The sequence below is a fragment of the Chaetodon trifascialis genome, chromosome 6 (assembly GCF_039877785.1).
Source record: "Chaetodon trifascialis isolate fChaTrf1 chromosome 6, fChaTrf1.hap1, whole genome shotgun sequence".
In the NCBI taxonomy this organism is placed as follows: domain Eukaryota; kingdom Metazoa; phylum Chordata; class Actinopteri; order Chaetodontiformes; family Chaetodontidae; genus Chaetodon; species Chaetodon trifascialis.
In genome coordinates this window covers 17,335,060-17,360,346 of record NC_092061.1, presented here as the reverse complement: position 1 = coordinate 17,360,346, position 25,287 = coordinate 17,335,060, and the positions used below count along the sequence as shown (strand labels likewise).

Here is a 25,287-nt window from a genome sequence, read left to right as displayed (position 1 = left end):
ATCATCAGGATAACAAAATGGACAGGAGAAATTGCGCCGTGTTCACTTTTGTTAGAGAGGAGACTGACGAGAGTACTGACGAGGAACTCGAGGAAAAAATACTGGAGATTTCAGAAGAAGTTGGAAAGAGTATGGACATTGAGGACAATGGGAGTCTAGGGGATTTTTCTGAGGAGCACACTCCAGAAAAGTCGCTGGACAAGGTAGAAAAAGATGCTCTTGCAAAGACTCTGGATGGAATGACAACGGACTGTGAGGACTATGACAGTTCTTTTGAGGAATACACTGAGGATGAGTCCATTTCCTCCTGCAGTGCTCAGGAAAAGTCATTGGAGAAGGAAGACACAGCGAGAGCTCAACAGAGAGAAGCTCTGGAGCAAGAGCAAAAAGAAAAAGATGCTCTTGCAAAGACTCTGGATAGAACAAGAGTGGGCAGTGAGGACCACAAGAGTTATTTTGAGGAATTCACTGAGGATGTGCCTATTACCTCCTGCAGTGCTCAAGAAAAGTTGCTGGAGAAGGAAGACAGAGCGAGAGCTTCTGAAATAATGGAGATTTCAGAAGAAATTGGAAAGAGTATAGACATTGAGGACGATGGGAGTCTAGGGGCTTTTTTTGAGGAGCACACTCCAGAAAAGTCGCTGGAGAAGGTAGAAAAAGATGCTCTTGCAAAGACTCTGGATGGAATGACAACGGACTGTGAGGACTACGAGAGTTCTGAGGATGTGTCCATTTCCTCCTGCAGTGCTCAAGAAAAGTCATTGGAGAAGGAAGACAGAGCGAGAGCTCAACAGAGAGAAGCTCTGGGGCCAGAGCAAAAAGAAAAAGATGCTCTTGTAAAGACTCTGAAGAAGGAGAAAGCTGAAAAAGATGTTCCTGCAAAGAGTCTGAAGAGGGAGCAAGCTGGAAAAGATGCTCTTGCAAAGACTCTGAAGAAGGAGCAAGCTGAAAAAGATGCTGTTGCAAAGACTCTGAAGAAGGAGCAAGCTGAAAAAGACGCTCGTGTAAAGACTCTGAAGAGGGAGCAAGCTGAAAAAGATGCTCGTGTAAAGACCCTGAAGAGGGAGCAAGCTGAAAAAGACGCTCGTGTAAAGACTCTGAAGAGGGAGCAAGCTGAAAAAGATGCTCATGTAAAGACTCTGAAGAGGGAGCAAGCTGAAAAAGACGCTCTTGCAAAGACTCTGAAGAGGGAGCAAGCTGAAAAAGACGCTATTGCAAAGACTCTGAAGAAGGAGCAAGCTGAAAAAGACGCTCTTGCAAAGACTCTGAAGAGGGAGCAAGCTGAAAAAGACGCTATTGCAAAGACTATGAAGAGGGAGCAAGCTGAAAAAGATGCTCTTGCAAAGACTCTGAAGAAGGAGCAAGCTGAAAAAGACGCTCTTGCAAAGACTCTGAAGAAGGAGCAAGCTGAAAAAGACGCTCTTGCAAAGACTATGAAGAGGGAGCAAGCTGAAAAAGATGCTCTTGCAAAGACTCTGAAGAAGGAGCAAGCTGAAAAAGATGCTCTTGCAAAGACTCTGAAGAAGGAGCAAGCTGAAAAAGATGTTCCTGCAAAGACTCTGAAGAAGGAGCAAGCTGAAAAAGATGTTCCTGCAAAGACTCTGAAGAGGGAGCAAGCTGAAAAAGACGCTCTTGCAAAGACTCTGAAGAGGGAGCAAGCTGAAAAAGACGCTCTTGCAAAGACTCTGAAGAAGGAACAAGCTGAAAAAGATGCTCTCGCAAAGACTCTTAAGAAGGAGCAAGCTGAAAAAAACGCTCTTGCAAAGACTCTGAAGAAGGAGCAAGCTGAAAAAGATGCTCTTCATGTTGATATAAAGCGCCTCATTGAGCAGCAGAAGGACAGTGTGAAGAAAGACAATGAAATTAAATGCCTGCACTTCAATATTGAAGCTCTTCAAAGTGATATTGCCACCAAGAACAGCACAATTTCCTCACTGCAGGAGAGACTTAACCAGGTGTCTGAACACAAAGAAGTCAGAGCAAAAAACTGTCAACACCATGGGGACTATGAGGCCGCTGTCTCCCAGCAACAGAAGGAAGCAGAACTGGACCGTCTGACTCAGGAAAACCAACAGCTGGCTTCTGAGAATAAAAGACTGCGGGCTGAACTTGAGGCTGCCCTTAATGAGGGGAATCAGCTTCAGGAAGACAGAAAATCTCCCAGTAGACTTAAGGAGGCCATTGAGAAGGAAAGGGCTAAGTTCTTGAGAGTGTCTAAAAAGATACAGATACAAGAGAAGGAGCTCTCAGAGAAGACTCTGGCTTTAGAAAAGAGTCTGAACGCAGAGACATATTTAAGGTCCTGTCTCAAAAAGGAACAGAAGCGCTTTGAGCAGGCGTTTTTACAAAAGCAGGCTGGAACTGATCCTCTAACAATCCTCAGTGACCAGCTGAAAGAGGCATTTTTGTCCTCAGAGTGCCTGATGTATGACATGAAGACATTAAGGATGGAGAACATAGACATCAGAGCTAAATTCAAGGCTGTGGAGACAGAATATAACAGAATGAAGTCTAAACTCCACTCTCTCTCTGAGCACCCTGAAAAGATGACGTCAAAGAAAAATGATGCCATCCCTGAGAATCAATGTTCCATCGCCAAGCTCCAATACACAGTACATGAACTCAAAGCACTACAATTAGAGAGCAAGCTCAGAGAGGCACAACTTGAAGATGACCTGAAACATGAAAAGACAAAAAATTCTGAGTTACAGCAAAGAGTGGATCAACTGTCCTCTGCTCTTGAAAAAGAAAGCACTAAGTGTGAGAAGTACTACAGCAGAAAGACTGCCCTGGACGAGAACACAAAGGCTCTGCATCAGCTACAAAAGGAATATACTGAGCTGATGAGGAGGCACAGTGACGTTAACTCTGAATATCGTGAACTGCTTAGAAGTCACACTTCCCTCAAAATCACATATGAGAGGCTCAGCTCTGGGAAAGGTAACCCTTGACCAGAGTTCAGTCCACCTCAGTTCACAGCAGCACCGCATGTCTCTGACGATCCGCCATCACCCAGATGACAGCAGCCCTAAAGTCTGATGTCTCACTCCATTCTTCATACATGCGGACAATCAATCTAATCTGGTTTCGGTTTATTCTGTACATACAACATCTATTGCATGTCTGTCTATCCTGGGAGAGGGATCCCTCCCCTGTTGCTCTTCCTGAGGTTTTCCATCATCTGAGGTCGGGGATCTAAGGGCAGAGGGTGTTGTACGCTGTAACAGAATATAAAGTCACTCCCCCTAGAATCAAAATTGTGATAGTGACTAAAATTATAATGATAAAATTGACAAGAGACATCAGCATTGCAGACAGACTGGGGAGCCTAATGCAATTCAATCCCCGTCAGATGGAGTGCATCATTCTGTGTGAAGTTTGCATGTTCTTCCTGTGCATGTGTGGGTTCTCTCCGGGTGCTCCGGCTTCCTCCCACAGACCAAAAACATGCTCGTTGGGTTAATTGGTTAATTCTAAAAATAATTCAAAAAGGTGTGAGTGTGAGTGTGAATGGTTGTTTGTCTTGTGCGTTGCCCTGCGATCGACTGGTGACCGGTCCAGGGTGTACCCTGCCTCTCACCTGCTGACAGCTGGGATAGGCTCCAGCCCCCCCTGCAATATGAATATGGTAGAAAAAACAAAATAAAATGAAACAAATCAAAAATAAAACACTGCCTGAGACAATGCATTGAAATCTTGCCCATGATCTGCACTGCAAATATGTGCAGTAACCAAGGTGTGTATATACAAACACATAATGTACAATATGCCTTTTCACAGCACATGAGTGAACAGGTATGAGTGACAACATTAACAATAGCACAGTGAAACTGAAGCAGTGATAAGGAAATCAGCCATTGTCCATTTGCACACTTACATTGTCAGAATGAGCCTTTGTGGGCGCCAAAATGACCATTAAATGTGGTAGCGAACAGCAGATTTTTCCTGCCTCTACTTTGCTGACCCATCACTCACTCAAATAAAGACACAGATTCCAAAGATTGCAGCCACAAAAAATAACTTTAATGCAATAGTGATTTAGATGCCAGTCGCCATGAGGCTGTTTGAATGAACAGACTGTGAGAGTATATTGCATAGGTTGTTAATCTGGGATAGTCCTGCATGAAAGCTGGCTGAAAATAACACCTGTGAATCCAACAATTCTTCCGTGTCCCTCAGCAAGAACGTCCATTTTGTTCTTTTCAGTTCCATTTGATGGCCGTTTGCAAAGACGAGATATCTGCATTTTCTGAGGACCTTTTTTTCTTGAAACGTGCAATCTCCCAATGTTTGTTTCAAGATGTTACGGGACAGTTTGGTATGCATGCGGGTGCAAAGCATGGAGGTGGTGAGACAGCTGGTCACTGTGGCCGTGATGAAGGTCCGCTTCAGTGCAGAAAGTGTGCAGAAATCCTCCTTCATTCAAATGTGTTGCACCGCTTTAAGCTACCCTCACCTACCAGTCCATTAAGCACATTTCTTAATAATGGTTTGTAAAAACAACATTTGAATCATTTAGTTTTTTCACATTTGTGGATTAGCTTCGAGGTTTGCTAAAAATGTTATGAATAAGAACAAGTCACTAGTTTGGCTTTGATATAAATGATGTAATAATACATAGTTCAGACACTTCTCTCTAAAAACATTTAAGTATTTTCAAATATTGCATTTACGAAACCATGTCTTGTGGTGCTCTTGTTCATAAGCTAAAGTTCTAAACAGATTGGTTAAAGCCATTTTCAAAAGCCAAACTAGAAGGGGGTGAGCAGAGGTTTGCCATGACGACAGGTTTAGAAAAACAATCTCAGCCTCCCTGAGCAGAAAGTCACATCAATACCACATTTTCAAATATTGAATAAAAACACTCGAAAGCTTGGCAAAACACACCACCCTCCATATTGTTTTGTAATCCTCGGTACAACCAGGAGAGGCTACGCTCGCCTACTTGTAGCTGTAATTGATATTTAAATATTGCGAAACATACAAAAACAGTTTTCTTTGTAAACATTAAATTGATGTTTGATGTCATTTTTGCACATGGAGAAATTATATAAAATAAATCAAATCTGTCATAACTATAAATTGTTCTCATTCAAATGTAAAAACAACATACTAAATCTTATTTTTTTTTATTATTACTGTCATAATGTTTATGTTAACATTGTTTTGTATAAGTGTTTTTACTGTACTGTTATAAATAGGTATATGTAGAACATCTTAATTCATAACTTTACGCCTCAGGCTTTGTCTTTACAAGGCAAAAACAATACTTGTGTCTCTGCCACACTCAGACACACACACATCCATACATACACACATCCCAATATGGTCTAACATACACACAAGCTGCCACAGTCACACAGGGGGTCACCAGGAGGCTCTATGTGCGATTGAGAGTCTGGAAGATTCTGGATATTTGGAGCATGACGGGGCCAGTCTCGGGGTCGTTCATCCACTGGGTGCTGTTTAGAGGATTCTCCAGCATGTCTTCAAAAAAAAAAGCCTCTCTCTCTGCCAGGTGTAAACCTTGAGGAGACCATGTATCCTCTGTGTGTGTGTATGTGTGTGAAGTTTAAAATTCTGGTATTGTAACAGCATTGATTCACTGTACCTAGTCTTCCATAGCTAGACCTATCTCTACGCTTTGTTTTAGCACTGTGTTAGAGCTGGTGAAAGGTCTGGCTACAGAGTTCATACAATATAAATTCAGCAGAAAATGAGACAGCAGAGTAACGATAACTTTGATTAAAGCACAGTAACTTTGTAAAGTTAAAAACAGGAGCAGGATGGCGGACTTTGTGTCCACCCAGTCAGAGAAATGGTAAAAGTTGTCTTCTTCAGTTCTTTCTCTTCTTGGTATTCTTCCCTCTACCGTTAATAAAATCAATGATCCACAAATACTTTCTCCCTGTTTTTTAGTACCTTTATATTGATTGTGTGCTAAGTGAGGTGATGGGACTGGATTCAACACGACTTGGTGAGATGCGAAATGGAAATGAAAAATAAAAAGAACAAAATTTCTTGCGTTTTTACAGCAATATGTTTATCAATTTATTTAATGGGATAAAATGCTATAAAGGACAATTGTGGCTAGTAAAAGACCTAGACTTCATCTTAAGATGTTTCAGTTAGCAAGAGAGAAATGAGGCCTTCAATTAGACTTAGACTTTAGGCTGCTTCTTTATTGATCCCAAATTGGGAAATTATTTTGTTGCAGAAGCAATTAAACATACAGACAAACACAGATTATATACAACAATTGTTTAAAAAGGTAAGAAAAAATATAAACAAGAATAACAGTAGTTTGTTAAAAATAAAAATATAACTAAGGACGATGTGCTGTCGATGTTCCTTATCCTAGAGATTATTATTTTGCAGCACAAGTGAGAGTTATGATATGTCAGTGCAACTCATCATATACTGCTCAAGGGAAAAACGTTGAAGCAAAAATACCTTCCATTCCCATACAGGCAATATTAGCTGATGAGGATTTACAAAGTTGTGTGAATACTATCCATAATCCACGGGTAAAATAGACTCTTAAAAATATGGAAAATGATCATGAAATGATATAAATTAGAGAGAGAGATTGGAATTCTCAAATGGTGTGCACATAACTCAGATTTTACACCAAATAAATTGGACACAAAGGACTGGACAGCTAAAAGAATAATGCGTCTATACAATATAATTCTGTCTGAATGGTCTCCTCCCAGCAACAACACCCGATTCGCGGCCTGTGTGACAAGAGCTCCACGGCAGGTTTTCAGCTGAAACAAACGCCAGGCAGAGAAGGGGGGCTCTCCGGTGGAAAAGCACGACGTACAGAGGCTTTTCCGTTTAAAGGTCTATCTCTGTACTAGCCTCCTCATGTTAGTTAGCAAACACACACATTTCTAACTGACTAGGGGTATGCAGCAAGGACCGGTGGTGTGCTCTCGCTCTGCCCATAGAAACGTAATTACTAACCCTGTCCCGTCTCAGCAACGACTGCGCATGCGTGATTACCTTCCAAATTGTTATTCGCAGTACTGGTAATAATCAGTATAAACCCGCAGGAACTCATTCACCGACTTATATTTCTTTAATATTTCAAGCTAAAACACAGGCCTGGCTCAGTTTCTTCTATCTTAACAATCTGCCTACTTTTTATTTACCTCCACTTGTTCTAACCGCTGGCTAATTGTGTTTAACAAGTTGACTGAAACCACAAGCATGTCCCGTTGTTCCGTCCCAAATTATGTCTTTGTTTCAGTATGAACTTGTCACAGTATGTGTACAGTACACGTTTTTATTATCACATTCATGTGTTGTCCATGTGACATTGACCAATGCTGCTATCTAGTGTTGAAATGTGGTATCAACATTTGAAGCCTTTCCGTGGTTTGTCAGAGAGGTCACAAGATTAACATAGGTAAAACCCAATTACTTTCATATAAGTGTAGTACACCAAGAGAAAGAAGAGTTCTTAGCAGTACATCACTTAATAGACAGCTTAGTTTGTTGATTGTGTAGACATAGGAACCTGTGGCTATGAAAATCAAATAAATTGACCTTACTGGTCATGTGGTTTCACAAAAAGAAATCAAATGTTGTCCACTCAGCAGCTGAAGGGGAGATGCTAGCTAATGCTAGCTGAAAACTCCTGCATGCATGTGGTGAACACAAAAAAGAAAAGTTCATACAATATAAATTCAGCAGAAAATGAGACAACAGTAATGATAACTTTGATTAACAGTAACTGACAGTAACTTTGTAAAGTAAAAAACAGGAGCAGGATGGCGGACTTTGTGTCCATCCAGTCAGAGAAATGGTAAAAGTTGTCTTTTTCAGTTCTTTCTCTTCTTGGTATTCTGCCCTCTACCATTAATAAAATCAATGATCCACAAATACTTTCTCCCTGTTTTTTAGTACCTTTATATTGATTGTGTGCTAAGTGAGGTGATGGGACTTGATTCAACAGGACTTGGTGAGATGAGAAATGGAAATGAAAAATAAACAACACATTTCTTGTGTTTTTACAGCAATATGTTTATCAATTTATTTAATGGGATAAAATGCTATAAAGGACAATTATGGCTAGTAAAAGACCTAGACTTCATCTTAAGACGTTTCAGTTAGCAAGAGAGAAATGAGGCCTTCCTTTAGACTTAGACTTTAGACTGCTTCTTTATTGATCCCAAATTGGGAAATTATTTTGTTGCAGAAGCAATTAAACATACAGACAAACACAGATTATATACAACAATTGTTTAAAAAGGTAACAAAAAACATAAACAGGAATAACAGTAATTTGTTAAAAATAAAAATATAACTAAGGACGATGTGCTGTCGATGTTCCTTATCCTAGAGATTATTATTTTGCAGCACAAGTGAGAGTTATGATATGTCAGTGCAACTCATCATATACTGCTCAAGGGAAAAATGTTGAAGCAAAAATACCTTCCATTCCCATACAGGCAATATTAGCTGATGAGGATTTACAAAGTTGTGTGAATACTATCCATAATCCACGGGTAAAATGGACTCTTAAAAATATGGAAAATGATCATGAAATGATATAAATTACAGAGAGAGATTGGAATTCTCAAATGGTGTGCACATAACTCAGATTTTACACCAAATAAATTGGACACAAAGGACTGGACAGCTAAAAGAATAATGCGTCTATACAATATAATTAACACTCCTCATAAAACACTACTCAGCTTTGAGATGCTGAACCACGACTTCTATAGATATTTTCAGAAGTGACATTATGTTAATACAAAGGTCAAAATGTAACTGAGACAAGTAAATGTCTGATAGAACTGTTCAGAAAAGCATATAATTCATATACTGGTAGCAGAATCATTTCATGTATAAGAGTCTGTTGAATCTTCAAACACAATCGACTTCATACATTAAAACAAAGTGGGAGAAGGAAAGAAAAAATCTATCTCTGAGGAAGAATGGGCGACAATATGGAGGTTTCAATGGAAGTGTACCAGCTCACCAAAACTGAGAGAGTTTGGCTGGAAAGAACCTGAAAAGGTATTTTATTACACCCTGTCAGAAATCCCAATATGATAATAACCGTCCTATCTGCTGGAGAAACCGTGGACATCAAAACGCAAACCACTACCATATTTTCTGGGACTGTGAAATACCCCGAGAAATTAAGACTCCACATTTTGGATACACACCTCAAAAATGGTTGAAAAGAGATTCAAATGAGAGTCCAACTTTAAATGGATGAATGGAAATTACAATGGGGATTTATAAAATGGAGAAGATGATGACATGATTAAACTGGAACAATTTACAGCATACTGGGGAAAATGGATTGTATGTAATGATATGTAATGCCCCATAGGCCTGATTTTATTTTTACAAAATAATTTTATTGCAGAGCAAAGATCACTGCCTTCCTGTTTTCATTGTTATATGTGTATTATTTAGTTAAACAAAATGTTGAGATTTGTAGTATACACATTCAGTTCCTGAAATATAACGCAGGAAAAATATTTGAATGATGCTGAATATCAGTAAAAAAAACAAAACAAAAAAAAAAAACCTGTGGAATTTAGAATCTCTCTGTAGAATTAGAAGACTGTGACATCTCTGTGCCTTTGATCTTTGATCTTTGATCTTTGATCTTTGATCTTTGATCTTCACTGCTTGACTACTTGCTGGACACACACTGTTGGCATTAATAGAGGATACATACTGTTGGAAGGACACATTTGTTGTTGTCGTGCTAAAACATAAAAAGTCAAGTTTTAACACAGCTACCCAGCCAAATTATCATAAATAGCCAATCAAATCATCAGGATAACAAAATGAACAGGAAAAAATGCTCCGTGTTCACTTTTGTTAGAGAGGAGACTGACGAGAGTAATGACGAGGAAATCGAGGAAAAAATACTGGAGATTTCAGAAGAAGTTAGAAAGAGTATGGACACTGAGGACGATGATAGTCTAGGGGATTTTTTTGATGAGCACACTCCAGAAAAGTCGCTGGACAAGGTAGAAAAAGATGCTCTTGCAAAGACTCTGGATGGAATGACAACGGACTGTGAGGACTATGACAGTTCTTCTGAGGAATTCACTGAGGATGAGTCCATTTCCTCCTGCAGTGCGCAAGAAAAGTCATTGGAGAAGGAAGACACAGCAAGAGCTCAACAGAGAGAAGCTCTGGAGCAAGAGCAAAAAGAAAAAGATGCTCTTGCAAAGACTCTGGATAGAACAAGAGTGGGCAGTGAGGACCACAAGAGTTATTTTGAGGAATTCACTGAGGATGTGCCTATTACCTCCTGCAGTGCTCAAGAAAAGTTGTTGGAGAAGGAAGACAGAGCGAGAGCTTCTGGAATACTGGAGATTTCAGAAGAAATTGGAAAGAGTATGGACATTGAGGATGATGGGAGTCTAGGGGATTTTTTTGAGGAGCACACTCCAGAAAAGTCGCCGGAGAAGGTAGAAAAAAATGCTCTTGCAAAGACTCTGGATGGAATGACAACGGACTGTGAGGACTATAAGAGTTCTTCTGAGGAATTCACTGAGGATGAGTCCATTTCCTCCTGCAGTGCTCAAGAAAAGTTGTTGGAGAAGGAAGACAGAGCAATAGCTTCTGAAATACTGGAGATTTCAGAAAAAGTTGGAAAGAGTATGGACACTGAGGACGATGGGAATCTATGGGATTTTTTTGAGGAGCGCACTCCAGAAAAGTCGCTGGAGAAGGTAGAAAAAGATAATCTTGCAAAGACTCTGGATGGAACAAGAGCGGGCAGTGAGGACTACAAGAGTTCTGAGGATGTGTCCATTTCCTCCTGCAGTGCTCAAGAAAAGTCATTGGAGAAGGAAGACAGAGCGAGAGCTCAACAGAGAGAAGCTCTGGGGCCAGAGCAAAAAGAAAAAGATGCTCTTGTAAAGACTCTGAAGAGGGAGCAAGCTGAAAAAGATGTTCCTGCAAAGACTCTGAAGATGGAACAAGCTGAAAAAGATGCTCTTGCAAAGACTCTGAAGAAGGAGCAAGCTGAAAAAGACGCTCTTGCAAAGACTCTGAAGAAGGAGCAAGCTGAAAAAGACGCTCTTGCAAAGACTCTGAAGAAGGAGCAAGCTGAAAAAGACGCTCTTGCAAAGACTCTGAAGAAGGAGCAAGCTGAAAAAGATGTTCTTGCAAAGACTCTGCAGAGGGAGCAAGCTGAAAAAGATGTTCTTGCAAAGACTCTGCAGAGGGAGCAAGCTGAAAAAGATGCTCTTGCAAAGACTCTGAAGAAGGAGCAAGCTGAAAAAGACGCTATTGCAAAGACTCTGAAGAAGGAGCAAGCTGAAAAAGACACTCTTGCAAAGACTCTGAAGAGGGAGCAAGCTGAAAAAGACGCTATTGCAAAGACTCTGAAGACGGAGCAAGCTGAAAAAGACGCTCTTGCAAAGACTCTGAAGAAAGAGCAAGCTGAAAAAGACGCTCTTGCAAAGACTCTGAAGAGGGAGCAAGCTGAAAAAGATGCTCTTGCAAAGACTCTGAAGAAGGAGCAAGCTGAAAAAGATGCTCTTGCAAAGACTCTGATAAAGGAGCAAGCTGAAAAAGATGTTCCTGCAAAGACTCTGAAGAGGGAGCAAGCTGAAAAAGATGCTCTTGCAAAGACTCTGAAGAAGGAGCAAGCTGAAAAAGATGCTCTTGCAAAGACTCTGAAGAAGGAGCAAGCTGAAAAAGACGCTCTTGCAAAGACTCTGAAGAAGGTGCAAGCTGAAAAAGACAGTCTTCATGTTGATATAAAGCGCCTCATTGAGCAGCAGAAGGACAGTGTGAAGAAAGACAATGAAATTCAATGCCTGCACTTCAATATTGAAGTCCTTCAAAGTGATATTGCCACCAAGAACAGCACAATTTCCTCACTGCAGGAGAGACTTAACCAGGTTTCTGAACACAAAGAAGTCAGAGTAAAAAAATGTCAACACCACGGGGACTATGAGGCCGCTGTCTCCCAGCAACAGAAGGAAGCAGAACTGGACCGTCTGACTCAGGAAAACCAACAGCTGGCTTCTGAGAATAAAAGACTGCGGGCTGAACTTGAGGCTGCCCTTAATGAGGGGAATCAGCTTCAGGAAGACGGAAAATCTCCCAGTAGACTTGAGGAGGCCATTGAGAAGGAGAGGGCTAAGTTCTTGAGAGTGTCTAAAAAGATACAGATACAAGAGAAGGAGCTCTCAGAGAAGACTCTGGCTTTAGAAAAGAGTCTGAACGCAGAGACATATTTAAGGTCCTGTCTCAAAAAGGAACAGAAGCGCTTTGAGCAGGCGTTTTTACAAAAGCAGGCTGGAACTGATCCTCTAACAATCCTCAGTGACCAGCTGAAAGAGGCATTTTTGTCCTCAGAGTGCCTGATGTATGACATGAAGACATTAAGGATGGAGAACATAGACATCAGAGCTAAATTCAAGGCTGTGGAGACAGAATATAACAGAATGAAGTCTAAACTCCACTCTCTCTCTGAGCACCCTGAAAAGATGACGTCAAAGAAAAATGATGCCATCCCTGAGAATCAATGTTCCATCGCCAAGCTCCAATACACAGTACATGAACTCAAAGCACTACAAATAGAGAGCAAGCTCAGAGAGGCACAACTTAAAGATGACCTGAAACATGAAAAGACAAAAAATTCTGAGTTACAGCAAAGAGTGGATCAACTGTCCTCTGCTCTTGAAAAAGAAAGCACTAAGTGTGAGAAGTACTGCAGCAGAAAGACTGCCCTGGACGAGAACACAAAGGCTCTGCACCACCTGCAAAAGGAATATACTGAGCTGGTGAGGAGGCACAGTGACGTTAACTCTGAATATTGTGAACTGCTTAGAAGTCACACTTCCCTCAAAATCACATATGAGAGGCTCAGCTCTGGGAAAGGTAACCCTTGACCAGAGTTCAGTCCACCTCAGTTCACAGCAGCACCGCATGTCTCTGACGATCCGCCATCGCCCAGATGACAGCAGCCCTAAAGTCTGATGTCTCACTCCATTCTTCATACATGCGGACAATCAATCTAATCTGGTTTCGGTTTATTCTGTACATACAACATCTATTGCATGTCTGTCTATCCTGGGAGAGGGATCCCTCCCCTGTTGCTCTTCCTGAGGTTTTCCATCATCTGAGGTCGGGGATCTAAGGGCAGAGGGTGTTGTACGCTGTAACAGAATATAAAGTCACTCCCCCTAGAATCAAAATTGTGATAGTGACTAAAATTATAATGATAAAATTGACAAGAGACATCAGCATTGCAGACAGACTGGGGAGCCTAATGCAATTCAATCCCCGTCAGATGGAGTGCATCATTCTGTGTGAAGTTTGCATGTTCTTCCTGTGCATGTGTGGGTTCTCTCCGGGTGCTCCGGCTTCCTCCCACAGACCAAAAACATGCTCATTGGGTTAATTGGTTAATTCTAAAAATAATTCAAAAAGGTGTGAGTGTGAGTGTGAATGGTTGTTTGTCTTGTGCGTTGCCCTGCGATCGACTGGTGACCGGTCCAGGGTGTACCCTGCCTCTCACCTGCTGACAGCTGGGATAGGCTCCAGCCCCCCCTGCAATGTGAATATGGTAGAAAAAACAAAATAAAATGAAACAAATCAAAAATAAAACACTGCCTGAGACAATGCATTGAAATCTTGCCCATGATCTGCACTGCAAATATGTGCAGTAACCAAGGTGTGTATATACAAACACATAATGTACAATATGCCTTTTCACAGCACATGAGTGAACAGGTATGAGTGACAACATTAACAATAGCACAGTGAAACTGAAGCAGTGATAAGGAAATCAGCCATTGTCCATTTGCACACTTACATTGTCAGAATGAGCCTTTGTGGACGCCAAAATGACCATTAAATGTGGTAGCGAACAGCAGATTTTTCCTGCCTCTACTTTGCTGACCCATCACTCACTCAAATAAAGACACAGATTCTAAAGATTGCAGCCACAAAAAATAACTTTAATGCAATAGTGATTTAGATGCCAGTCGCCATGAGGCTGTTTGAATGAACAGACTGTGAGAGTATATTGCATAGGTTGTTAATCTGGGATAGTCCTGCATGAAAGCTGACTGAAAATAACACCTGTGATTCCAACAATTCTTCCGTGTCCCTCAGCAAGAACGTCCATTTTGTTCTTTTCAGTTCCATTTGATGGCCGTTTGCAAAGACGAGATATCTGCATTTTCTGAGGACCTTTTTTTCTTGAAACGTGCAATCTCCCAATGTTTGTTTCAAGATGTTACGGGACAGTTTGGTATGCATGCGGGTGCAAAGCATGGAGGTGGTGAGACAGCTGGTCACTGTGGCCGTGATGAAGGTCCGCTTCAGTGCAGAAAGTGTGCAGAAATCCTCCTTCATTCAAATGTGTTGCACCGCTTTAAGCTACACTGACCTACCAGTCCATTAAGCACATTTCTTAATAATGGTTTGTAAAAACAACATTTGAATCATTTAGTTTTTTCACATTTGTAGATTAGCTTCGAGGTTTGCTAAAAATGTTATAAATAAGAACAAGTCACTAGTTTGGCTTTGATATAAATAATGTAATAATACATAGTTCAAACAGACACTTCTCTCGAAAAACATTTAAGTATTTTCAAATATTGCATTTACAAAACCATGTCTTGTGGTGCTCTTGTTCATAAGCTAAAGTTCTAAACAGATTGGTTAAAGCCATTTTCAAAAGCCAAACTAGAAGGGGGTGAGCAGAGGTTTGCCATGACGACAGGTTTAGAAAAACAATCTCAGCCTCCCTGAGCAGAAAGTCACATCAATACCACATTTTCAAATATTGAATAAAAACACTCGAAAGCTTGGCAAAACACACCACCCTCCATATTGTTATGTAATCCTCGGTACAACCAGGAGAGGCTACGCTCGCCTTCTTGTAGCTGGAGATTTTAAGTACTCAATGCAAAGGCTAATATCGTGTAACACCACTACCCATTGCAGTTCACACACCTCTAACACTCAAATCAAATATATTTCTTTACAGGTCAACAAAAATCCTTGCTATTGCACAGAAATACAGGATGTTTTTCAATGGGTACAACTAATGACAAGGCAGGTTATATAGTGGCATTTTGGTTTGGTTTGACAGCATAAATGTTCATTGTTCTGAAAAGAAAAAAGTCAGTCTAAAAACCAACACTGGTTGGGTCTTAAATTCTATTATTTCTTTGTGTGTATGAAGTAAGCGTGTGTTTTTTTATCATTCAAATTGAAAGGTTAAAAAGGCAAAGCCCTTTTCATTAGGCTCAGCTTCATGAAACATCCCACTACAGCCTTTTGAGACAAAAACACCACAGCCTCTTCTTTTCACCTCCTCAGTACTGCAGTGAGTGATATCCATAGAGGTGAACAAGTGCTAAATGGCCGCAACACTTGAAAACTCCTGCATGCATGTGGTGAACACAAAAAAGAAAAGTTCATACAATATAAATTCAGCAGAAAATGAGACAACAGAGTAACGATAACTTTGATTAAAGCACAGTATCTTTGTAAAGTAAAAAACAGGAGCAGGATGGCAGACTTTGTGTCCATCCAGTCAGAGAAATGGTAAAAGTTGTCTTCTTCAGTTCTTTCTCTTCTTGGTATTCTTCCCTCTACCGTTAATAAAATCAATGATCCACAAATACTTTCTCCCTGTTTTTAGTACCTTTATATTGATTGTGTGCTAAGTGAGGTGATGGGACTGGATTCAACACGACTTGGTGAGATGCGAAATGGAAATGAAAAATAAAAAGAACAAAATTTCTTGCGTTTTTACAGCAATATGTTTATCAATTTATTTAATGGGATAAAATGCTATAAAGGACAATTATGGCTAGTAAAAGACCTAGACTTCATCTTAAGACGTTTCAGTTAGCAAGAGAGAAATGAGGCCTTCAATTAGACAGACTTTAGACTGCTTCTTTATTGATCCCAAATTGGGAAATTATTTTGTTGCAGAAGCAATTAAACATACAGACAAACACAGATTATATACAACAAATGTTTAAAAAGGTAAGAAAAAACATAAACAAGAATAACAGTAGTTTGTTAAAAAATAAAAATATAACTAAGGACGATGTGCTGTCGATGTTCCTTATCCTAGAGATTATTATTTTGCAGCACAAGTGAGAGTTATGATATGTCAGTGCAACTCATCATATACTGCTCAAGGGAAAAACGTTGAAGCAAAAATACCTTCCATTCCCATACAGGCAATATTAGCTGATGAGAATTTACAAAGTTGTGTGAATACTATCCATAATCCACGGGTAAAATGGACTCTTAAAAATATGGAAAATGATCATGAAATGATATAAATTAGAGAGAGAGATTGGAATTCTCAAATGGTGTGCACATAACTCAGATTTTACACCAAATAAATTGGACACAAAGGACTGGACAGCTAAAAGAATAATGTGCCTATACAATATAATTAACACTCCTCATAAAACACTACTCAGCTTTGAGATGCTGAACCACGACTTCTATAGATATTTTCAGAAGTGACATTATGTTAATACAAAGGTCAAAATGTAACTGAGACGAGTAAATGTCTAATAGAACTGTTCAGAAAAGCATATAATTCATATACTGGTAGCAGAATCATTTCATGTATAAGAGTCTGTTGAATCTTCAAACACAATCGACTTCATACATTAAAACAAAGTGGGAGAAGGAAAGAAAAAATCTATCTCTGAGGAAGAATGGGCGACAATATGGAGGTTTCAGTGGAAGTGTATCAGCTCACCAAAATTGAGAGAGTTTGGCTGGAAAGAACCTGAAAAGGTATTTTATTACACCCTGTCGGAAATCCCAATATGATAATAACCGTCCTATCTGCTGGAGAAACCGTGGACATCAAAACGCAAACCACTACCATATTTTCTGGGACTGTGAAATACCCCGAGAAATTAAGACTCCATATTTTGGATATACACCTCAAAAATGGTTGAAAAGAGATTCAAATGAGAGTCCAACTTTAAATGGATGAATGGAAATTACAATGGGGATTTATAAAATGGAGAAGATGATGACATGATTAAACTGGAACAATTTACAGCATACTGGGGAAAATGGATTGTATGTAATGATATGTAATGCCCCATAGGCCTGATTTTATTTTTACAATTTTTTATTTTTTTATTTTTTTTTATTTATTATTTATTATTTATTATTATTAATTTATTTATTTAGCCAGGTTAGTCCCGTTAAGATTAAGAATCTCTTTTTCAAGGGAGACCTGGCCAAGACGGTCAGCAGCAAAAACACAAAGTTGCAGACAGAGACACACAGGGAGACAAAGTACAATTCACAATCACTAAAATTTGCATAAAAAAAACTATCAATAAATCAAGACGAGTGTTTCTGAGAGTAATTTGTACAAACGGTCAAGCTAAAAACATCGACATCCTATAGAAACTGCTTCCAAGTCCTTCATTTTAGATTTAAAAACATTTAAAGACACAAGCTCCTTCAGTTTTAAATCATTCTGCAACAAATTCCAGGCTGAGGGTGCAGAATACCCAAAAGCCCTTTTCCCAATTTCAGTCCGAGCATTTGGGACAGAGAGCATAAAGAGGTCCTGAGAACGCAGTGAATACTGCCCGGTGTTTTTCTGCGTGATGAAAACACACAGGTAATATGGAAGCAGACCAAGAATTGCCTTGTATATAAAGGTGTACCAATGTAGGAGCCTACGGGTCGCCGGGGGGGGGGCATCCTACCCGAGAGTACAACTCACAGTGATGAGTCAGTGCTTTACAATTTGTAATGAACCTTAGGGATGCATGGTAGACTGTATCAACCATATGGAGACACTGAGCAGAGGCATGCATGTACAAGAGATCACCATAGTCTAATACAGGTAAAAAAGTTGCAGCAACTAGACGCTTTTTTACATTAAAAGAAAAACACAGCTTATTCCGAAAATAAAAACCCAGTTTTAGCCTCAGTTTTTTCACCAGGTTCAGCACATGAGGTTTAAAATTAAGGGAGTCATTGATCAATACCCAGGTACTTGTACGAGTTAACAACTTCTATCTCCTTTCCATCAACAGTGACCACCACAGGTACATTTTGTAACCTAGCCTTTGAGGTGGTAAACAACATAAGCTTCGTCTTATCTGCATTTAAAACAAGTTTCAGCTCATGCAGTTTATCCTGAACAACCACAAAAGCATTTTGCAAGTGCTCAACTGCCAGTGCAAGAGATGCTGCACAGCAGTATAAAACAGTGTCATCAGCATAGAAGTGAAAAGTAGCATTTGACACATTTTGACCCAGATTGTTCACATAAATAGTGAACAAGAGTGGACCTAATACCGAGCCTTGTGGCACACCTTTGTGGATCGATACAAAATCTGAGCATAGACCATCATACCTAATGCACTGAGACCGATTACTAAGATAGTTTGAAAACCAAGAAACTGCTTCTTCTGAGAGACCTGAGTTCAGAAGTCTAAGTTTTAAAACATTGTGGTCGACTGTGTCGAAAGCTTTGGAGAAATCAAGAAAAAGTGCTGCACAATGTTGCTTCTTATCAAGACCTACAGAAATGTCATTTACCACCTTCAGTGCAGCCGTGATAGTGCTATGCTTTTTTCTAAAACCTGATTGATATGCTGATAAAATATCATTGGTGTATAAAAACTCCTTTAGCTGAGCACTCACAAGAGATTCAAGAATTTTAACCAGTACTGACAAATTAGATATTGGCCTGTAGTTATTTAAAATACTTGGGTCTCCCCCTTTCAATAAGGGGAGGACAAAGGCAGATTTCCATATTCTTGGAATTTCCTTAGTCAGCAAAGTTAGGTTAAAAAGATATGTGAGAGGCTCTGCTACAAAATCGGCTGCCAATTTCAAGAAATAAGGATCAATCAAATCAGGTCCTGAAGGTTTTCTCGGGTCTAGTTCTTTTAGAGCCCTAGAAACTGCCTGTGCAGAGAAAGGCACAAAATTAAAAGACTGACCAACACAGACAGACGCACCAGTACTTGGTTTCACAGACGCACTGCAAGCAGAGGCAAACAGGGAGCCAGTAGCTGCAAAATGCTCATTCAAACAGTTCAAAATTTCCATTTTGTCATGAATAGCAACAAAATCCTTCATAACAAAGTTGGGCACTGTTAGGGAATGATTGCTGACAGAAAAGGACTTTATAGCTTTCCAAAATTTCCTTGGATCATTTAAATTTTTTGTAGTGACAGACAAATAATATTCTGATTTTGCTTTCTTGATAAGAGAGGAACATTTGTTTCTCAGTTGTCTGAAAATAGTCCAGTCAGTAGCAGAACCTGTTGCCCTTGCCTTTGCCCAAGCCACATTACGTGCATGAATAAATTCAGTTAGTTCAGGGGGAAACCAGGGGTTATCACGCCCCTTAACTCTGTATCTTATAAAAGGTGCATATCTTTTTAAAATTTGTGTAAAACCATCATAAAAAAATGTCCATGCTGCTCCAACATCAGGGATCTGCTCTATTCTACTCCAATTAAAATTAAACAAATCATGAAAAAAACCCCTGCTCATTTAAGTGTTTAAGATCCCTTTTCAAAATAACACGTGGCTTGGATTTAGGGATTTTAGTGTTTCTAGTACAGTAGCAGCAACAACACAATGGTCACTTAAATCATTGCAAAAAACACCAACAGCTGAAAATTTATGAGGAACATTAGTCCGGATCAAATCTATTAGAGTAGATCTCTCGGGCTGTTTAGGATTTGGCCGAGTTGGTGAATTAATCAACTGGGTAAGATTGACAGTCACAAAAAGATTTAAATTCATCTGATACTGGCTTGAGCCAATCCCAGTTAAGATCACCAGCTAACACAATTTCATTATAATTTAATTTGGATAAAAGGTGCATCAAAGACTGCAACGCATCACTCAGTGCAGATGGGGGTCTATAACACCCAACAACAGTTAAACAGAGACCCTTAGACAATTCTATACTCACTGCCAGAAATTCCAGCTGTTTGCTGAGTGATTCAGTCAGAATTACCCTAACACAAAATTTTGATTTTATAAAAATGGCCACACCGCCACCTTTCTTTGGTCTGTCAGCACGATAAACATTGTATCCATCTATGTTAATGTCTCTATCAGTGACTGATTTTGTCAGCCATGTTTCTGATATTACAACAATGTCCGCATCTGTTGATTTAACCCATATTCTGACCATATCCACTTTAGACAACAAGCTGCGCACATTGCGATGAATGATTATTAGCCCTGACAGAGATTTAAAATCAGATGGTGTCTGAACACACTGCAGCTCAGGGCCCAGGTTAGTTTGCACATTACCAGATATAAGAAACAGCAAAACAATCAACCATCTCCGTTTGACACAATTACATGTGGAAACCTTCGTCATCTCATATTTCTGGTCCGACTGAGATTTCTCATTGAATGTAAAACAGTCATTTAAAGTCAGAAGGTTTTGAAGGTGGGGCAAGTCTTTGGGCAAAGTTTCTGAAATGTTTATGTCCTGTGCCAAACACTTCGGGGTTTGCATGAATTTAAAAACAGTCAAAGCGCAAGTGCCTCCATACGCAATGTCCTGCAGGCGAAACACATTGTTAGATGTACTCACCCAGGAGAGATCACTTGCTCGCAAGTCCCAGACAGATAACACGAAAAGTAGAGTCAGGAGAAACGCCATTCTCATTGTCCAGCAAGAGATAGTGTGTGCGTACCTGTGCGAGTGTGTGTGTGTGTGTGTGTGTGTGTGTATGTGTGTGTGTGTGTGTGTGTGTGTGTGTGTGTGTGAGACAGAGACAGCGCAAGCGAGCACACTGCAGGCCGTCAGCCAGGAGGAGGAGGAGGTATGTGTGTGGTGGGGAGGCCGGGTGGCGAGGCAGGTGAGAGCCTGAGATGCCTGGAGGATTTTTACAACCCCGGAGCGCTGGAGAGCAGGCCGCCGGTAGAGAGGGGTGGGAACCGGAGTAGGAGATGCAGTGGCAAAGCCCAGGAGGAGAGGCCAGGCAGGTAGAGCCGGTGAGGTGCAAGAGGACCCAGTGGCCAATACGTAGACCACAATCAGATTCAGAGGATCGGATTAGTTTAAATCCCATTCGATGAGCCAGAAAGGGGAGACTTTTGCAGAGAATAGTGTGCATATATGTTCTATGAAGGTTCTTTCTGTAATTTAAATGAATGTTAAAAGAATAAGAGCGTTATTAGTAAAAACAGAGGACACATAACACTGACGTGAACAGACATGCCGCCATCTTGGTTTTGTGAGGTCCTGTGATAAATAATTGTATTGCAGAGTAAAGATCACTGCTTTCCTGTTTTAATTTTCATATGTGTATTATTTAGTTAAACAAAATGTTGAGATTTGTAGCATACACATTCAGTTCCTGAAATATAACGCAGGAAAAATATTTGAATGATGCTGAATATCAGTTAAAAAAAACAAAACAAAACCCTGTGGAATTTAGAATCTCTCTGTAGAATTAGAAGACTGTGACATCTCTGTGCCTTTGATCTTTGATCTTTGATCTTCACTGCTTGACTACTTGCTGGACACACACTGTTGGCATTAATAGAGGATACATACTGTTGGAAGGACACATTTGTTGTTGTCGTGCTAAAACATAAAAAGTCAAGTTTTAACACAGCTACCCAGCCAAATTATCATAAATAGCCAATCAAATCATCAGGATAACAAAATGGACAGGAGAAATTGCGCCGTGTTCACTTTTGTTAGAGAGGAGACTGACGAGAGTACTGACGAGGAACTCGAGGAAAAAATACTGGAGATTTCAGAAGAAGTTGGAAAGAGTATGGACATTGAGGACAATGGGAGTCTAGGGGATTTTTCTGAGGAGCACACTCCAGAAAAGTCGCTGGACAAGGTAGAAAAAGATGCTCTTGCAAAGACTCTGGATGGAATGACAACGGACTGTGAGGACTATGACAGTTCTTTTGAGGAATACACTGAGGATGAGTCCATTTCCTCCTGCAGTGCTCAGGAAAAGTCATTGGAGAAGGAAGACACAGCGAGAGCTCAACAGAGAGAAGCTCTGGAGCAAGAGCAAAAAGAAAAAGATGCTCTTGCAAAGACTCTGGATAGAACAAGAGTGGGCAGTGAGGACCACAAGAGTTATTTTGAGGAATTCACTGAGGATGTGCCTATTACCTCCTGCAGTGCTCAAGAAAAGTTGCTGGAGAAGGAAGACAGAGCGAGAGCTTCTGAAATAATGGAGATTTCAGAAGAAATTGGAAAGAGTATAGACATTGAGGACGATGGGAGTCTAGGGGCTTTTTTTGAGGAGCACACTCCAGAAAAGTCGCTGGAGAAGGTAGAAAAAGATGCTCTTGCAAAGACTCTGGATGGAATGACAACGGACTGTGAGGACTACGAGAGTTCTGAGGATGTGTCCATTTCCTCCTGCAGTGCTCAAGAAAAGTCATTGGAGAAGGAAGACAGAGCGAGAGCTCAACAGAGAGAAGCTCTGGGGCCAGAGCAAAAAGAAAAAGATGCTCTTGTAAAGACTCTGAAGAAGGAGAAAGCTGAAAAAGATGTTCCTGCAAAGAGTCTGAAGAGGGAGCAAGCTGGAAAAGATGCTCTTGCAAAGACTCTGAAGAAGGAGCAAGCTGAAAAAGATGCTGTTGCAAAGAGTCTGAAGAAGGAGCAAGCTGAAAAAGACGCTCGTGTAAAGACTCTGAAGAGGGAGCAAGCTGAAAAAGATGCTCGTGTAAAGACTCTGAAGAGGGAGCAAGCTGAAAAAGACACTCGTGTAAAGACTCTGAAGAGGGAGCAAGCTGAAAAAGATGCTCATGTAAAGACTCTGAAGAGGGAGCAAGCTGAAAAAGACGCACTTGCAAAGACTCTGAAGAGGGAGCAAGCTGAAAAAGACGCTATTGCAAAGACTCTGAAGAAGGAGCAAGCTGAAAAAGACGCTCTTGCAAAGACTCTGAAGAGGGAGCAAGCTGAAAAAGACGCTATTGCAAAGACTATGAAGAGGGAGCAAGCTGAAAAAGATGCTCTTGCAAAGACTCTGAAGAAGGAGCAAGCTGAAAAAGACGCTATTGCAAAGACTCTGAAGAAGGAGCAAGCTGAAAAAGACGCTCTTGCAAAGACTATGAAGAGGGAGCAAGCTGAAAAAGATGCTCTTGCAAAGACTCTGAAGAAGGAGCAAGCTGAAAAAGATGCTCTTGCAAAGACTCTGAAGAAGGAGCAAGCTGAAAAAGATGTTCCTGCAAAGACTCTGAAGAGGGAGCAAGCTGAAAAAGATGTTCCTGCAAAGACTCTGAAGAGGGAGCAAGCTGAAAAAGACGCTCTTGCAAAGACTCTGAAGAGGGAGCAAGCTGAAAAAGACGCTCTTGCAAAGACTCTGAAGAAGGAGCAAGCTGAAAAAGACGCTCTCGCAAAGACTCTTAAGAAGGAGCAAGCTGAAAAAAACGCTCTTGCAAAGACTCTGAAGAAGGAGCAAGCTGAAAAAGATGCTCTTCATGTTGATATAAAGCGCCTCATTGAGCAGCAGAAGGACAGTGTGAAGAAAGACAATGAAATTAAATGCCTGCACTTCAATATTGAAGCTCTTCAAAGTGATATTGCCACCAAGAACAGCACAATTTCCTCACTGCAGGAGAGACTTAACCAGGTTTCTGAACACAAAGAAGTCAGAGCAAAAAACTGTCAACACCACGGGGACTATGAGGCCGCTGTCTCCCAGCAACAGAAGGAAGCAGAACTGGACCGTCTGACTCAGGAAAACCAACAACTGGCTTCTGAGAATAAAAGACTGCGGGCTGAACTTGAGGCTGCCCTTAATGAGGGGAATCAGCTTCAGGAAGACGGAAAATCTCCCAGTAGACTTAAGGAGGCCATTGAGAAGGAAAGGGCTAAGTTCTTGAGAGTGTCTAAAAAGATACAGATACAAGAGAAGGAGCTCTCAGAGAAGACTCTGGCTTTAGAAAAGAGTCTGAACGCAGAGACATATTTAAGGTCCTGTCTCAAAAAGGAACAGAAGCGCTTTGAGCAGGCGTTTTTACAAAAGCAGGCTGGAACTGATCCTCTAACAATCCTCAGTGACCAGCTGAAAGAGGCAGTTTTGTCCTCAGAGTGCCTGATGTATGACATGAAGACATTAAGGATGGAGAACATAGACATCAGAGCTAAATTCAAGGCTGTGGAGACAGAATATAACAGAATGAAGTCTAAACTCCACTCTCTCTCTGAGCACCCTGAAAAGATGGCGTCAAAGAAAAATGATGCCATCCCTGAGAATCAATGTTCCATCGCCAAGCTCCAATACACAGTACATGAACTCAAAGCACTGCAATTAGAGAGCAAGCTCAGAGAGGCACAACTTAAAGATGACCTGAAACATGAAAAGACAAAAAATTCTGAGTTACAGCAAAGAGTGGATCAACTGTCCTCTGCTCTTGAAAAAGAAAGCACTAAGTGTGAGAAGTACTGCAGCAGAAAGACTGCCCTGGACGAGAACACAAAGGCTCTGCACCAGCTACAAAAGGAATATACTGAGCTGATGAGGAGGCACAGTGACGTTAACTCTGAATATCGTGAACTGCTTAGAAGTCACACTTCCCTCAAAATCACATATGAGAGGCTCAGCTCTGGGAAAGGTAACCCTTGACCAGAGTTCAGTCCACCTCAGTTCACAGCAGCACCGCATGTCTCTGACGATCCGCCATCACCCAGATGACAGCAGCCCTAAAGTCTGATGTCTCACTCCATTCTTCATACATGCGGACAATCAATCTAATCTGGTTTCGGTTTATTCTGTACATACAACATCTATTGCATGTCTGTCTATCCTGGGAGAGGGATCCTCCCATCTGAGGTCGGGGATCTAAGGGCAGAGGGTGTTGTACGCTGTAACAGAATATAAAGTCACTCCCCCTAGAATCAAAATTGTGATAGTGACTAAAATTATAATGATAAAATTGACAAGAGACATCAGCATTGCAGACAGACTGGGGAGCCTAATGCAATTCAATCCCCGTCAGATGGAGTGCATCATTCTGTGCAAAGTTTGCATGTTCTTCCTGTGCATGTGTGGGTTCTCTCCGGGTGCTCCGGCTTCCTCCCACAGACCAAAAACATGCTCATTGGGTTAATTGGTTAATTCTAAAAATAATTCAAAAAGGTGTGAGTGTGAGTGTGAATGGTTGTTTGTCTTGTGCGTTGCCCTGCGGTCGACTGGTGACCGGTCCAGGGTGTACCCTGCCTCTCACCTGCTGACAGCTGGGATAGGCTCCAGCCCCCCCTGCAATGTGAATATGGTAGAAAAAACAAAATAAAATGAAACAAAT

General features: G+C 40.7%; 3 protein-coding genes across 3 annotated transcripts; all 3 read left to right on the top strand.

Moving 5' to 3' along the window:
* The first annotated feature begins 17 nt into the window (after positions 1 to 17).
* Positions 18 to 2,951, top strand: LOC139332193 (calponin homology domain-containing protein DDB_G0272472-like). Its single transcript, XM_070963929.1, has 2 exons — positions 18 to 959; positions 1,683 to 2,951. Exons 1-2 carry the CDS (start codon positions 18 to 20, stop codon positions 2,949 to 2,951), a joined length of 2,211 nt encoding a protein of 736 aa, XP_070820030.1.
* A 6,870-nt stretch (positions 2,952 to 9,821) lies between these two features.
* Positions 9,822 to 12,893, top strand: LOC139332192 (girdin-like). Its single transcript, XM_070963928.1, has 2 exons — positions 9,822 to 10,904; positions 11,667 to 12,893. The coding sequence occupies exons 1-2, from the start codon at positions 9,822 to 9,824 to the stop codon at positions 12,891 to 12,893; spliced, it is 2,310 nt and encodes a 769-aa protein (XP_070820029.1).
* Positions 12,894 to 21,674: 8,781 nt separating this feature from the next.
* On the top strand, positions 21,675 to 24,608 carry LOC139332191 (flagellar attachment zone protein 1-like). Its single transcript, XM_070963927.1, has 2 exons — positions 21,675 to 22,787; positions 23,340 to 24,608. The coding sequence occupies exons 1-2, from the start codon at positions 21,675 to 21,677 to the stop codon at positions 24,606 to 24,608; spliced, it is 2,382 nt and encodes a 793-aa protein (XP_070820028.1).
* The last annotated feature ends 679 nt before the right edge of the window (positions 24,609 to 25,287 follow it).